Source organism: Mytilus galloprovincialis, chromosome 3 (genome assembly GCF_965363235.1).
Source record: "Mytilus galloprovincialis chromosome 3, xbMytGall1.hap1.1, whole genome shotgun sequence".
NCBI lineage: Eukaryota > Metazoa > Mollusca > Bivalvia > Mytilida > Mytilidae > Mytilus > Mytilus galloprovincialis.
The window spans coordinates 63,815,047-63,832,922 of NC_134840.1; the positions used below are offsets into that span (position 1 = coordinate 63,815,047).

The following is a 17,876-nucleotide window of genomic DNA, read 5'->3' on the forward strand; positions in this document are numbered from 1 at the left end:
TTGCATGTGTTCTTTGTCTATGCGTCTTTTTGTGTTTCTTTGTTTGCGTTTTAGTGATTCAGATTATACCACAATGTTGACTGTTGTTCCCCTATTTTGACGTGTTATGCCTGTTTGTTTATTTCACCCATTGTTGTCAATTAAATGTTTATTCTTTAGTTTTCTATGTTGTGTCATGTGTACTATTGTTTGTCTGTGTGTCCTTTTCATTTTTAGCCATGGCGTTGTCAGTTTATTTTCGATTTATGAGTTTGACTGTCCCTCTGGTATCTTTTGTCCCTCTTTTAATGGAATTTTATTTGATTGTCAGAAAAGTGAGAGGTTAAGCTAGCTATAAAACCATGCAGGTTGTTATCCATTCGCTTAGTGTGTTTGAGCTTTTTATTTTGACATTTCATTAGGGACTTTCCATTTTGGATATTCCTCGGAGTTCGGTTTTTTTTGTGATTTTCATTTTTTCTCATACAATTATAACTTCATTAATTTTGAATTTTTTTGAATTTTTTTTTACGAAACCATAGTATGAGTAAATTTATCAAAAAACTGGTAGAGAAAAAAAGAGATGACGAAAAGATAGCTGAAATATATGTTTCATGTTCACTTGAACAATATACCATGTAACTCTTGAAATAAAAAAAAATCAACAAAATCAAATTGGGCTCATTGATTTTATATATTAATGTATCAGCCACTCGATTGGAGCTGATTGAAATTGAATATTCATTATCCAGTTCATGGTGATACTACTGTGAAGCGACCAGAAAAAATAATTATATAGTTAAGCTAATATTTAAAAGTAAATTTACTTTAAAGGGGGGAAATATGCAGTTGTCTCTGACAGATTTTGTTAGTTTTCGTTGCAGCACGCCAATCGTTTATCAAAAAGTGTGCACTCATCCTTTTAAACCATTTGCATCGATGATACCTGATAGCTCATATTCAAGAACAGCTGATCATACATACTGAAATTATACGTTGATATGTCAGGATCTACCAGTGGGAAAAGAGTGTGAGAGTGTAAACCAACTGGAAGAAAATCAAAATCAAAACATTCACCAAACATCATACAAAAACAAGTTTTGTTTTTTTTAAAAGAAAACGCAGGGTTTTTTTTATAATAAGTGGCTGTGTTCTTTTTTATTCTAGAATAAGTAAACATGTTAACTTTGTTCTCATTAATTCAGTTGTGTATGTCTTATCGATCTATTTGTTGTATGCGCAGTAAGACTGTATATTTAGATGGGGTGACTTCGCTCTAATAGTGTGTTTACATTTATTCTCTAAGCTTGCCATTAACATTGAGAATTTAAAAAATCGTTTTTAATCTTTTAGTTTACATGTTGCTTTCTATTCTATTGTCGTCCTTGACATGCATCAACTATTTGATACTTGACAGTAATCAAATACAATCAATTAATCAATATCCTTTCCTTGTTTGATGAATATTGTAAATCGCATGTCTATTATTTGTGTTATATAAGACCACTTGTGTTATAGCAACTATGTTTAGAACAATAGTCATCTATATACGTCAACCTTAACATTAATTGAATGATTATGTTTTAACATTTGTCTATATGACGCATTGGAAGAAGTGGATACCTTGGGCTATTTTCTGCTACCGTTGATGACACCATTTATGAGAATAACACTTGCAAACGCGAATAGAATGAAACAAATTGATTTTAATACCTTGTAATTGTGAATGTGCCAACAAACACAAGCAGTTAATATCAGCAAAAAGTAAAATCACAAAAATACTGAACTCCGAGGAAAATTAAAAACGGAAAGGCCCTAATCAAATGGCAAAATCAAAGGATAAAACACATCAAACGAATGAACAACAACTGTCATATACCGGACTTGGTACAGGCATTTTCAAATAAAGCATTACACATTTTCATTATCAATTTTATGTTCCGCAACTTTAGAATGTGTAGAAATAATTATGTATTCGTTGTATTTATCATTTTCAATTCATTATTAAAACATGGTAGCTTTCATGTAAAAAAACATCCGTCATAATATTTTCCTTATAATCAGAAAAACTGAGGATTTGGAGAACATATTGACTCGTGACTGAATCATAAAACTACAAGCAGGAATTAAATTCTGATTGAATGGTTGCTTGCTTCGTTAACATTCATTGTAGCTTTTGAAGTCCAAGATCTAGGTGTAGACTTATAGTTGGCAAAGATGCAAATTTCAAAAACGTAGACTTTACACGTGTGGTTCACTTTTTTTAACCTTGTTTAATATACATACGTGATTGAAGCACTGCATGCATATTAATTCATATGTTGTCAAAAAAGCTTCATTTAACAAAGTTAATCAAACCGTTAGCATATAATACAATAGTGTCTTAATCTTCTTTTTTTACATATATATGGAAATGTTTACATCTTGTTTGAAGTATATATTATTTCTACGTTTGTAGATAGGAGAAATGGAAATCTTGGTAAATGATATGAATAGGAATAAACATGATTCATAGATATCAATAATGCAGAGCCCGCTAAATAAAGGCAACAGTAATATACCGCTGTTCAAAACTCATAAATCCATGGACAAAAAACAAAATCGGGGTAACAAACTAAAACTGAGGGAAACTCATTAAAATATAACAAAATAACAAACTAACACGACAGGGTTACAGTTTAGCATTTAACAGTAAGCATGCACCCACAATGAAAATCTATCTTGATCATATTTCTGGATGACTGGATTTTCTGTTAACATTTCTGGAATGTTAAGTTCACAAATACATTTGTGTATTGTATTGTCTTGCTATGAAATTTTATATTTAGATCTGTGTTTTGTAAATAAAAAAAATTAAGTGACGTAGATAATTTGAAATGGAAAATACGCTTTTCACAGATTAACAATATTTCAAGCTTATCCTAATCAGATATAGTGCATTCAAATTATTGGCTAGCTAGGAAGCATAATCTTAATTCTGGCATATATGTTATGCAGAAAAACGTGTAAATTCAGGCAACATTAAACACGTTTGGATTACATTTTGAATTTATTGAAATATGTAAAATATTCTAAGAATATCGCGTATCAATGAGTGAACATGAACGAAATATTTATTCTGATAAACTATAACATAGCTACATGAAAACATACATAATATGATACAAACATCATGTGAATGTGTGAATAATGAACATGTTCAAAAACAAGAAAATTAGCTTGGTGGACTGACTTTTACAATTCTAGTTATGATAAATCTACAGAGTTGTTCAAGCACAACTTTGCTTGTCGAATCAAATAATGGATCCATTTTGCAAGCATTTTGGATTCGAACAATATACACTTTTATTTCAAATCACTGTACGGTTGACATTATTTTATTGTTGTTTTTTTTTTGTGAAACAAGAGGTCCTACTTCTTTTCTAGCGTCAAAACTATCTTTCTAACACTTTTCGTGATAACATTATCATTGAAACAGTTTCATATATCAAACATTTACGTTTTAACAGTAATAAATACATATATGGTATATTTACTGTCCTTTGATTGGTTAAAAGTATTACTTTTATTTTCAATGTTGTCGATTTTTATGGCGACACACCCATCTGACGTTGTATATTTATACGCCAACATGTGTGTACGTTGTTATTGTTAATATGAATAATAAGAAAAGTTTTTTGAGCCTTATTTTTGATAGAAATTTATTTATAATGAATGGCAATAATTTATTTTGAATTTATTAACCCATAAAATTAATTAAATCCGTTTCGTTAATTTTTGACTCTTCACATTTAACATAATCCGCCAAGCGGATTATTAAATGTGAAGAGTCAAAAATTAATTTTATGGTTCAATAAATTCAAAATAAATAAATGCCATTCATTAAATATAGGGATAGCCTAGTCGTACTAACTTATCAAAAATAAACTGACAAAGCAATTGTGAAAAAAAGAAAAAAAGACGACAAAATGATCAGTACACAAACATGCAAAACATAAAGAAAACTGCAGACTGAGCAGCACGAATCCCACAAAAAAACAGGCATCGTTTTAGGTGCTCCAAACGGTTAAGATCCTGCTCCAAAGAACAGTGTGGCAACAATCATGTTGCTCGTATAAACACAAACTCGGTAACAAGTCTAATTTAGAAGCGATAACTATAAAGTTATTGAAATCATAATATATCATCTATCAGTTTACAAGACAAGACTTTGTCAAAGAATTCATTTCTTGTATGAAAATTGGAAACGATTTATAATTGAATCGTATTAAACTTAAAGCAAGTGTACATAATGTTGAAGCTTATATACGACCCTTTTAGACTGAAAAATATAACTGCCAAAACCATGAAATTGACGACCGAGTTTAACTTTTCGATTGTTTTGTTTTAATTTTTTCAGCATTGTTGTAACAATATATTGGAACTCAGGTTCGATAATTTGTCATGACCTACTATTAAGTTTTTAAACAGACGGACTTTCGCGGCAATAACACCTTTACGACAATTTCACTACATTTTTCTAGATATTGCTGTTATCTTTACTTAAGGATTTCATGCACGTTTTAATAACTATATGCATGCATAGACGAACAATCTAATTCGAATACTGCACACTTTTTGTTCTTATTTCTTTTCTTTGAATAAACAACTGAAGCATAACGGTGCTTCATTCTCTCGCAAACCAAAATTTTTAAATTCAAGACGTAACACCCTGGAACGACATGCTCGACCTTGGCGTAGTTGAACTGCAAGAATATAAAAATAAAGAGATTTATGCGTCTACTTCAATGAAACAGAAACCCAACGTTAAAACCACCGTGTTGGAAAACAGTTTTTAAGAACACAGCAGGTTTCCATGCAATATGTATTATAATTGAAAAGAGAGGCAAAAGATACCAAAGAGACCGTTAAACTGAAAAGACGAAAGTCATATACTGACAACTAAAAATAATGGACAAACAGACAAACAATGGTGCACCAAAAAACTGGGATTAATCTCATGTGCTCCGGAAGGAGTAGACAAATCCTGCTCAATATGTGGCACCCGTCGTGTTGCCCGTGTATAGGTACTACTAACCCGTTGATATGTCTTATCAGTAGATAGATCATGGGACATTTTGTGAAATGGGCGGAATTGAAGTTAAGGCCGGAATTGGAACACATCCATCGTCATCTGTGAAATAGATATTCCGAAACGGTCAAACTTTTCGTGAAAGCGTCCACAAAACTTCAACTTCACCACTTTGTTAGCACAAGTGTAGTTAGTGACGATGAACCAGAGCCAAATATAGAGGAGCAAACTGATCTCCTGCGTTTGGAAACACTTAGGTAGACTTAGGTAGGTAGGTAGTTTGTTTAATAGCCACTGCAGTTCCTTGTGAGCAGCACAATCTTATATCAAGGAAATCTTGATAGGAAATAAAAGCCTTGGAAATAATGAGTTTAATTATTAAATTTGCTATACATTCCTTGTGAACCTCCGTGAATTTTTATTTGTTTAATCTCAAAGTCAAACATTCAGGCGTCTTCCAAAGCCACTGTCAATACCAAAGACATGGTATTGAGCCGTTGTGGCTACCTACATTTTTAATCATTCTTTTGGGTTTAAGACATATTTTACCGTCATTGGTTCTAAATTTATTTCACCGGAAGTACGTCCAACAACAAAAATCTGAAACCGAAAAACAAATCGATGTTAATTTAATCCACATTTTAGGACACTTACCTATAAATAATGTAGACTGTACTTCATTAATTGAAAATGAAGTAACATTGACTGCAATGACCACTGTAAATAATGTACAAGGTGCACACATTTCACCTTGGAGACGATGCGGGTTGTGTTTGGTAGACTTTAAATCTTCCAAAGACTTTTGTCGTCATTTACGTCAAAGCCATTGTACAAAAGAAGGAGGATCATATGTTTGTAGATATGGAGCAAATAATATATGTCCATCACTACCTCTAGAGGGTGTCAGTGATATGGACTACGAAAATCATATAACAAGAGACCATGCAGGAAAGCACTTGCATGGTAGGTTTTCCCTTTGACTTTTATAACATAACCATCACACAAAAAAAGATAAATAACATTGAAAAATTACAAATAAGGGCTGTGCACTACAATACCAATGAATAAAAAAAGCCAGCTGAGTCGCTTTTATAATTAGCCATAAAAAATAGGGTTTCGGGTCGATCCGGCCCCACGTCGATCCGGCCCAAGTCGATCCGGCCCCACGTCGATCCGGCCCATATGTAAAGTCGATCCGGCCCCAATAAAAAATATATTTATAAGGAATAGAAATAAAGATATATATTAATTGTAATTCATAAATGTTTATGATTTTTATTATAATGTAAAAAGTGTACGTTAAAAAAAATTAAAAAAGGCCTTTGAAAAATATTTTTTTAAGATGAGTATAAAACAACTAGGTTGATTATGTTTTTATTACAAGTTCTCAAGATTATTGTATAATTATATTAAAACGTGTATAACAAATAGTTACATACCGGTACACAACGGTACAAGCCGATCCCCAAGCTGATACATACAAACTTTGTTTTTCTTTTATTTCTTTAAATTTCTAAACTGTTGTTTGATTTGCCGAATCCTTGTGCATTCAATGTCATGTTATTTTCTTGCAATAAAGCATTGGATACTCATATAACTTGTTTTTAAAGCAATTGCTTTTATGCCGTCGCGTATGGCCATCTTTGTGACCCAGATCAGAGACTCCGCCCAGATCAAGCCATAGTATTTTGTTAAACAGGCTCCTGGTCAGTCATTCTTTAACACCTATGTATGTTTTCTAATGCAATACATAGCTTGAAACTTTAAAAAAAAGTAAGTGGATTTAAGAAGTTTCAGAATATGTTCTTGTAGATGTATTTTTGTATTTAAAGGGTCAACCGTTTGACTATCAAATAACATAGAAGTCCGAGTGAAAAAAAGTACATTTTTATAAATGCGATTCCGTTTTCCGCCGTTCGTACGATGTTTCAACAAAATATGGATTCATTTCAGTTGTTGATTTAGTATTGAAAATTTAACTGAATTATCTCCTAATAAATACGGTTTTTTATGTTTAATTTGTGTTTCTTTAAGAGGTCAGGTGCTCTTGTTCATTCATAAAATTATCGTTCATTCATACATTTATCGTAAAATCAAAATCACTACACAGGTTAATGCGTAGTGTCAAATTATTACCTGTAATCTAAAAATAGTCAAACTTTATTTGCGCAAATAATTTAGCGGAACGAAACCCTTGTTGAAAACACATAACAATAAGTTCGTTTTCCTTTTCTGTCAAAACTCCGTAATATTTATCGATCACCTTACTAATGAAATGGACCCGTCCAAACGTAGTAGATGCCAAGTCGGTCCAGATGAAGAGATATTTACAATTTGGAATTTTCTAGTTTATTAATACATAGATTGAAAAAAAGTACGTCTTTTTAAATATCATGATCAAAACTGGGTTTGCATAACAAATGTCAGATGAAACCATTATCCTCGTCTTTTCAGTGAACAAGTCTACTACGTTTGTTGACACTCGACGGTCCACCGTGTTAGCAATTTTATTTCACATGTTTTCGAAATATTGAAGATCATTTTTCGCAATGTTTCCTGAAAATTGATAAATATCAAAGCAACGTAGAGCTGTTTGTTCTTGTTCGTATAATAAAATTGAGAATGGAAATGGGGAATTTGTCAAAGAGACAACAACCCGACCATAGAAAAACATACAACAGCAGAATTAAGGTCACCAACAGGTCTTCAATGCAGCGAAAAATTCCCGCACCTGGAGGCGTCCTTCAGCTGGCCCCTATACAATATATATATACTAGTTCAGTGATAACGATTTAATGTCATGTTTGTCTATGATGACCCCCCTTTTCGGGATTGCATGAGAATTGTAGTTATCTCGTACCCACATGCACTTGTTTCTATCCATAGGAAGGTCGACTATCCATATAAAACTATTTATATGGATAATAGACCTTCCTATGGATAGAAACAAGTGCCTGTGCTCGTACCGCATCAGAAGGACACATATCAACTGAGCAATAATGTTTGGAACTTAGTTTTAAAAATGATGACAAAGTAACATTATGAAAATATTTTTATTAAGCTGAAATATACATTTATTCTTTACATGCTTATGTCTTGTAAGATATTTTATTTCTTTCCCGTTCTTTAACATTTGCGTCTGGAAAGTTGAAATGTTTTAACTTAATCATTTGTGTTAATGGTTAAATATAAATTAATAATGAAAATTGTTAAAATTAAATCAATAAAGGAAATTATTGCCAAGGAAGTTACAAACACTACCAGGGGATAATCCATGATGATTTCTTTTTGAGTTATATGTTTCAGCACATGTATATTTGACCCCAACTTTAGCCTGGTAAACGTGTTGTCTCCTTGTGCAATATAAAACATATTAAAAATGACTTTCTGCTAAAGTCTTTTATTTATATAAAGTTAAAACCTTCTTACTTTTAACTAGACAACACTCATGTCAGGTTTAATTCTTGTATATATGTGGATGAAAAATAAAAGTCCCCAAACATTAACATGGCAGCAATTGCTTTTACAGCCTTTAAGGCTTTGATTATTTATCTACACACAACTATTCAAAATATTGTCAACTTTAAGAAAAATATATTGACTATATTCGATATTACAAAAAAAAAACAAGTGTTATAGAAGCATCTGATGTTACCTGAAAAAAAAATATACAATTAATACTTATTATTTATACCAAACAAAAGATCAAACTATAAAGACCTTGTTGATCACTTACCTTTAATTAATCAGGCTTTGATTGAATTAAGTGATTACCAGTGGCATTACCTTAGTTCACAATCATCAGACAATTGTTGAATAAACAAACCAATTATAGACTAATGATTTGGTTAAACAAGACATTATGATGAGTTAAATTTTAACGGTTCCATTGGACTGTAAATATTTATTTAGCTACTCTGTGTGAGAAGTAAATAAAATAAAAATGACATTCAAAGTCAACATGGAAAATATCTTCACATTTTAAAATATGTTGGAGCTGCTATACACACAGACACAATACCACTCAGTTTCGTATCGATTTAAAATAGTTCTTTAACTGGTACTCCAATACTTCACTTTACCTGTTGTCATCCATCATCGACACTTTTTGCAAATTCTGTTTATATTGTTCAAATTTGTGACAAATTCGTCCATATAGTGAATATAGTTTATTCATATTTTATTATGGGGCCGGATCGACTTGGGGCCGGATCGACGTGGGCCGGATCGACTTGGGCCGGATCGACTTTGGGCCGGATTGACTTGGGGCCGGATCGGTTTGGGGCCGGAACGACCGGATACCAAAAATAGAACTGTAGAAACTGGAACAAACATCTTGACTGAGTAACAATGGAATCCGGGTCCGTTCGCGCCCATTCACGTTCGCACCCACTCATGTTCGCCCCCTTTCATTTTCGCACCCTACATGTTCGCGCCCAATTTTAATTGGTTTTATGTTTAATAACTTTGTAATCAAGTTTTGGCAAGTAGTATTCTTATAAGTATAATTGTTTTCGTGGTCTCAAAATAAAGTGAGACAGCATTTTTTTTTTGTGTTGAATAAATCTTAATCATGTTTTGGATAGTGTATTGTTAAAAAAAATTATATTCCTTTCTAAATAAAGTGGGATTCTGTCAACGTTTTATTTTGTGTTGAATAACTGTTTATCATGTTTTGGTTAGTGTATTGCTATAACTTTTGTTTCATTGACTTGTTTCAAAATGAAGTGAGATTCTGACTACGTTTCTTCTTTTTTTTTGTGTGTTGATTAAATTTTATCATGTATAGTAATATATAATAGTGTATTGTTTCATTATTTCAGATCAAAGGGACCAAGCTGTTAAAAACAATTATCTTTTGTGTTTTTCATTTAAAATCTTCAATCTTTTACTCATACCAAGCTATAAATACATTCAGTATTTACACGAAAGCAATTAAAAACAACAATCATGATTTTCCAATTATTCAACTCGAATTTAAATTAAAATTGGGCGCGAACGGACCTTGGGTGCGAACGTGCGAGGTGCGAACGTGTAGGGTGCGAAAGTATATTGGGCGCGAACGGACCTGATACCGTAACAATGATGTACACAATCACTCACAATCTTATAATAATACACCTTATTGCTAATCCCGGCTGACCTGGCCGCTTGAACTTTTGACGCAAACAACAATCACTTTTCCATTGTGGCATCAGATATTTTGTTTCATGATGTCAAAATTTTACGGGAACCTGTGTGATATGCAGTAATGGCAGACAAATAGCGATAAGGTGTATTGACCCAAATCTGTACTTGTTCTACAGCCAATAAGCCAGGGCTCACACGACTTCAGAATTATAGGGGGTTTAATTTAAGATTTAAATTATTTAATTAGCAAAACAGTGAAATTTATATTTTTACACCTCAGTAATCACACTGGTTCAAACTAGATTTTCGTTAGTATAAACTCTTGCATTAAATTTACTCACTATATTATTTCGCCCTTTTTATTGGATATAAACTTTTCCTTTGTTGTCAATTGTTTATTTATACTATTGCAAAGTGTTTTCTTTATATTTTTTAATTTGATATTACGTTGAAATTACTTCTCTTTTTGAAACTGATAGGGAGAAGTGGTGAGATTTGAAAGAGAAGTGCTCATTCGCGCAGTGCGCTACAATGTTTGGATTTTACCATAGTATAAAGGGTCATATGTAAATAATGTTCTTTTTATATTATTCAATTCATATCTGAGTATACAATTAAAGAAACATTTCAAATTAAAAGTTGTTTAAGTTTTACTAAAAGGTTCTTGTGAGAAACTACCAACTAAATATTTAATATCTAGCACTAAAAAAAATATTTTTTTATTTTAAAAAATGTAAAGAAATTATAAAAAATCAATTACAATTTAATTCAAATCTATCTTGTGTGTGAAATTCATTGTTTCTCATTAAAAAATATAAAAGTTATTAAGGGCCATAATATAATACATTTTTTTAGCTTTCAATGAAAATTTTATGGCTAAATTGGGTCTCAAAGTTGAGAGCAAAATATGCTCTCAAAGTCCAACCGAAAATGGCGGCTTCAGCATTATGACGTCGAAGTAATGAAATGCATATTTCTTTATATTTTATTAAAAAAAAGATGTTTTCTTGTCACTAGATAGTGTTCTTGTCGCTAAAATTATTCTTCTTGTCACTAATTAGTGAGACCTGTTTCAAGAGCTACATTTGACTGTAACCAAGGTTGATGTAACATGTCTACATACACATATGCTTAAAATAAAAAATACATGTAACATAATATAATAATACTTTATTCAGAAGCAATACAGCTTATAGAATATACAATTTTACAATATTTTTTTGAATGCATCAGTGAAATATAAATACAATAATTATACACAATACATGTATGGCGGAGAATGAAAATAAATTCATATGATACATATTACGAATTTTTTCAATATTAAACAAAAATTTACCTAAATTATTAAGTTCTTTCACATTGTGAACTGATAACAACTGTATAAGTTTAAAAGTGGATGGATATTGCCAATAATATTTCTTAATGTATAGTTTTCTTACATCACTATATCTATTACATTCTAGAATAACATGGTATTCATCTTCTACCATATTGTTATTGCACATAGTACATAATCTGTTTTCTCTATCTATATTGTAATATCTGCCTGTTTCTATATTGAGGCTATGGGCGGAGATACGATATTTACATATAAAAGGTTTATATATTTGATTAATAGGTCTATCTAAATAAAATTGCAGTATATCTGTGTCATATATATATCTATAAAGAATACATTTTGATGAATTATTAAAAAAAGCATTAACATCAGCAATAAAGGTATCTTTCATTCTTTGTTTTAACTCGTGTATGAATATATCAACATTATTTACGCTTTGTTTTAGCCATACATCATGAAAACCATATCTACATAAAATATCTTTGACTGAACATGCCCAATTCGATTTGTCATTGGGAAATTTAAATGAACTCTCCAACATATCTTCATGACATGCTTTAAGTATACAGTTATCAGTATTTAATAATTTAAACCAAAACTGAATCAGTCTTCTTTGTCTTTCATAATACATTGGATAACGTCCCAATTCACAGTAAACCATGTTATTTATAGCAGTTTGTTTAACCTTTAGAATTCGTTTTAAAAAATATAAATGTACTTTCTCTATATCATCAGCTTTATGATTACCCCACACTTCACAGCTATAATTAAGTATACTAGATACATAAGTATCAAATAAGGACAGTAACGTTCCACAGTTATAATATTCATCTACAATTTTACTACATAAAGCAAAAACAGCTTTTCTTCCTTGATTGGCTAACATTTTTTGTGTATGTAAAAAACTGCCATTATAATTAAAAAGAATACCCAAATATACAAAACTGTCACATATATCTATTTGGTTGTTATTCAAAAACCATTTTTCTTGACTTTTTACACTACCTCTATTTCTAAACACGACCACTTTATATAATTAGTTTTAGACATATTAATATATAAACCATATTCCTCTGCAGAAGAGTTTACAGCATTTATCATATTTTGCAGATCATCTATGTTCTCACTAAATAAAACAGTGTCGTTTGCATACATAAGTAAAAATAAATTTAAGGATTTCAATTCATATGACTGACAGCCATTACTGATTAGCTCTACTTCCATATCATTGACATACAACGAGTATAATAAAGGGGATAAAGATTCCCCTTGCATCAAGCCAGTATTACAATTAAAAAAATCTGAATTTTTTCCATTACACTTTATACTAGTTTTCAATTTAGAATACATAGATTTAATTACAGTAAGAAGTTTACCAGTAACGCCACATCTAACTAATTTCAACCACAATTTTACATGAAAAACACTATCAAACGCTTTAATATAATCTATGAAACAGCAATATAAGCGTTTACCTTTTTTACACATAAAGATTTAACTCTTGTAATGAACATCAGATGACATTTATACCTTCATTAAACAGTTGATCTAAACAAGCTTAAGACTGTTTTCAACCATGTTCGCCTTTTTCATGTTTGTATCAATACAACACCATCATTTAGATAAGTGACACATTTTGTTTTTATGAATTAGAATTCAATTTATACAATAATTACAGTATTCAACAATTTAGAAATATTAGTTCATGTACATGTACATCTGCACTACATTTTGTTTCCCTTTTTAAATTCTAGCACATGGTAGGAACAGAAGTCTTGAACATAATGAAGCTTCACCGCCACCTTCAGCGACAGACAATGCTCCATCAGTTGTACAGGATCAGTTAAGATGGACAGTATACAATGCTACAGTTAACCTACCAGCAGCATTAAATGATCCCAATAGAACAAAGAGAGAAACTGACTTCTTCACTAAAACCTGGGGCCAAGATTTTTATGAGCATTCACATATTCCAAAATCAACTTATATACCAGATATCAGCAGAAAATATTTTGAGAAATATAAAAATAGAATTTCAAAAGTAAATATGATGTATGATAAGAACTAAATGTACTTCAAGTTTAATAATAATTATATGTATTTTGAAAATAATGACACTCAGAAACTTGGAATTGTAGTTTCATAAGATGACATGTAAATTAGAAATTGTATACAAAGCTTTGTGGGGTATACCTTAATGAGACCCAACCAACAGACTCCGGAAAAAAATTAAACATGATAAAATGTTCTTATATATCTTGTCCGTATCAATATCGTACTATATTACATGTTTATTTATATTTGAGCAAAAAAATTCACCATGCTAACAGCTTACTGATATATTTCCACCTGATGTGGAAATTTTATAAGGTTTATAAGAAATACTTTTATATAACTTAAAAGAGAAGTTCTCATCAATAGTCAGTCATATTTTTGAATTTGAATTCATAGACATTTACAATTGTTTGATGTATTTTAACTATTGTAATTCTGCTGTTACATTTTAGCGATACAAGAAGTACATCAGAAGTACAAGTAATTCTGATTCAGTTAGTGGTGAGACATACCTACATCAGTTAGGTGAGGTTACTTATGGACTGTGAGAAATAATAATACGATAATTTTGTCTATTGTGCAGTTATAAACAACTAAGATAATTCAAACATGCATTGAAATATTTTTTTTTGTTTTATGTAGGTTGATTAACATGAACAGAACAGCATTAGAAATATAATTGCCAAAATTTATAAATATAGACTGTACAGACTATCATATCAAAGAATAATTGTCAATTTTGTAATTTAGATATAAGTACTGGTAATAGTTTTCCATTTATACTAAGAAGCAAATATTTGTCTTAAAGTTTATTAAACAGATATTAAGTAACTAAAACAACTGGTTTTTTTTTGGTCCATTTGAAATAAAGGTTGTTTATATCTTAAAGATTATTTTTACCAGACATTAGACAGGATTAATACTTTTTTTAATTTTTCATATTTTATTATATGAAATATTTTATAAATGTGAAGATGTGTTGTTGTTTTTTCAGAAAAGAGTAGATCAGAATTGCAAGAAATTCCAAAGGTATGACACTCTTTTTTTTATTAGACTTAGTATTCTCCTAAGACTCCCATGTCAGCATTAGGCATTTAAAGGAAGGATTTTCAAGAGAATGATGTATCATAATCTGTATGAAATCCATATTGAATTATATGCCTTGACATCACATGGGATGCACTTGATTTGACTATTTTATTGAGGGTTGTATGTTGTCTTATACATTTACTACTTGTCCTTTTTTTTCTGGCAAAATTAATTATTTCAATTCTAAATTTAAGATAAATTGATTTATTGAATGATTATTGTAAGAGTTCTTAAAAAGAATGAACAGCAATCAAGATTTATTGAATTATTTGTCACAAATTTTACAAAACACATTTAAATGGATTTATAAGCAGTTCCAAAATTAAATAACACCATTTATTTTTACACTATGAGTTTGGGCCTGGTTAGAAAGCACATACCAGAAAGTAGTACATATTTAACACAAAATAGTTCCTACACATGGGTGTGACTTTCAAAATATGTAGAATATTTAGGTATTTTTGGTATCAAATGAAAACTTAATGGCTGGTGGTCATTGTTGAACACTTTTTGACTTATGATTTTAAATAATAAAAAAAAATGTATGAAATTTAAAAAAGGATACATTTTGACTGTTTGTCAGATTTGAAGTACCTATTTTTGGTACCTTCAAAGTTCTTTGAACCAGTTCTTTTTAATATGCCATTAATGGTATGTTGTTTTTTCAGTACAAAAAAACCATTAAGAGTTACTTTGACATCAGGGTTTCCCCTGGGTCAATTATTTTTTTCGCCACCTCTTTCGCCAAAACAATATATTTTTCGCCACTTTATTATTTTTTTCGCCAAGTAACATAACTATATTTTTCGTTTAAAATTTACCTTTTTTTCTACCCACCCCCTCCCCTCCCTTAAATAAGATGATTTTGCCCCATTGTGTCTATGATTATTCTCTCAAACTTATTTTAGAGTCTATATTTTAAATGAATTTGGATAGATTTCTTCATAACGACAGTTTTCTTTTCTTGACCATCGTAAATGAAAAAGTTGAGACGTAAAACTATGCTTGAAACACGCGTGTCACTCAAACAACTTTAAAGTAGTCTCCCTAACCAATTACCTATATTAAAGCCAAATGATAATTAAAGTTTTAAATCGGAGATTTTTCTTGCTTTTGCACATTTTTCGTCACAAAACAGCTTTCTTTTCTAAGCTATCTTTAAAAGGAGAGGAGACGTCAAAAGTTTGCTTCAAACACGTGCGGCGCAAAGTGGTAAATAAATTCTGTATGTGACATTTAGCGGAAGCCATTTAACCATATTATTTTGTCAAACAATTCAATCAACACCTTTATTAATTAGTCCTTTGTTGTCGATAGCTTTTAAATGCAATCAGCTGATTATTGATTTTTCTGTCAAAATCTTAATGAGGTCAAGGTGAATACAGAGTATTGTCTGATCGGGTAAATCCGAGAAACTCGAGAAAAAAAGTAAATAAACAAGATGGAGGAAAATAAATCGTTATATATATTTCTTTCGCCAAATTCTTTCACAAATGACGAATTTTTATCGCCACAATTATTATTTTTTCGCAAATTGCAAAAATGGCGACCGCCAGCGGAAACCCTGTTTGACATATAATGATTGTTGCTTTATTTGAACTAAAAACAAAGGAACTGTGCCTGCTTGAAATTAAGGAATGTATGTGGACAGCAATGGGGCCATTAATTAGAGTTCTTCCTATTAATGCTAATTTTCAGTTGTAGAAACTAGGCAAAAACTCTTGAAAACAAAAATTGTTAGTATGAAAATGCAGATAATACATTATCAATTTGTATATACTGTATGATTGGTATGTTTCATTTTACACATTTCAATATACGTTGCAGTTGTGTATATTTATTTATGTATTATGTTTTGTTTCAGCTTTACCTGTTACAGAATTTTGATTTGGAACACACAGATACATTTAATTCTGTATTTCCGTGGTCTATGATAGAAGATTCTAAAAAGTCTTCACCCGGTCACCAGTCCTCAAAGTTACTGCAAGAAAAGGTATATTTTGTTATGATATAATATTTTCAAACATTTACACAACCAATGTAGAAAGGTTATCAATATTTTTTTTTAATTTTGGTATTCAAACAATCTATTTTTCACATAAAATAATGTCCAGTTCTGACTCCTGCTGAAATGTATATGTATAGTATAACTTTTCATAAAGACTTTATAAGAAGACACTAAGTCACTCACAAGTCCAAAACAGGGCATGGCACTGCTCATGCATATTACTAATAAAGGATTTTTTTCAATGCATTATGTTATCATATGGTTTCCAAAAAAGAGTGACTCCCATGAAGTAAAATCTTCCTCAAATATTCATCATGAGCTGTTAATTAGTATTAACAAAATACACTTTGCAAAATTTTATGCAGTATTAGATTATAGCTCCTATAGCCATTACTATATATATATCATTAAATAAAAGTGATACTATCGATAAAGATTTTAAGAATAAATGAGTTGAGACAGTTTCTTTTGGTTTTTTTAGCTAAGTCATTATTTAGATATAATAGAAGTTCATATAGCCAGACAGATATCTACCAAGTCTGATGCATTCTTTCAAGCTATGTCATCTCATGATAAACTACAAGAAGATATGATGAAAACATGTCAGTCTATCAAACAACTCAGGTAAGTAGTATGTTATCTTATCAATGAAATACAACCATCCATCAGAATAAGTTGATGTTGATCAGGTTATTTGAATTCTTGGAGGTTGAATTGTCTCATTATGGATTGTCCACTGGAGTTTATTAAATGGGATCTTTAAATTTCTTCTGAACATCATTCTCTTTATTTATTTAGCTTATTTCTTTACCAATGATACAGACACAGACCTCCCAATCCTAGTTGATATACATGATATATGAATACATGTACATAGCACTAAATTCTATCACAGCTATTTAACTGCTCTGCTCAATACCAAATTGTGCTTGTTCCTAACTTTATTGTAATGCTTGCAAATCTGGAAAGGTTATTTTGTAAATTGTCTGATAATTATTTCTTACATATTCACTTTAAATGTGTTCTAGTTGGCTGAATTATTGTGATATACTAGTATCTACAGGCATGGGCCTTCATGTTGTATTTACACATCTAATATTCAGTCTGTCAAACATCTTGTTAGTTTTCTGTATATTATATTAATGTATTTTATTCTACAGCTGATCCTTTATCTGTTTCCTAACACATAGTGTTGCTTGAAA

The 17,876-nt window shown here is 30.7% G+C and overlaps 1 protein-coding gene across 1 annotated transcript in view; it reads left to right on the forward strand.

The window, feature by feature from the left end:
• Window positions 1-5,621: 5,621 nt before the first annotated feature.
• LOC143068614 (vacuolar protein sorting-associated protein 54-like) overlaps window positions 5,622-17,876 on the forward strand; it is a 38,073-nt gene continuing 25,818 nt past the window's right edge. Inside the window, exons 1-6 of the mRNA XM_076242806.1 lie at window positions 5,622-6,013; window positions 13,277-13,563; window positions 14,030-14,102; window positions 14,572-14,606; window positions 16,531-16,659; window positions 17,156-17,298. Coding sequence (XP_076098921.1) covers window positions 5,761-6,013; window positions 13,277-13,563; window positions 14,030-14,102; window positions 14,572-14,606; window positions 16,531-16,659; window positions 17,156-17,298 — 920 coding nt within the window. The 5' untranslated portion in view covers window positions 5,622-5,760. The remainder of the gene's footprint in view (window positions 6,014-13,276; window positions 13,564-14,029; window positions 14,103-14,571; window positions 14,607-16,530; window positions 16,660-17,155; window positions 17,299-17,876) is intronic.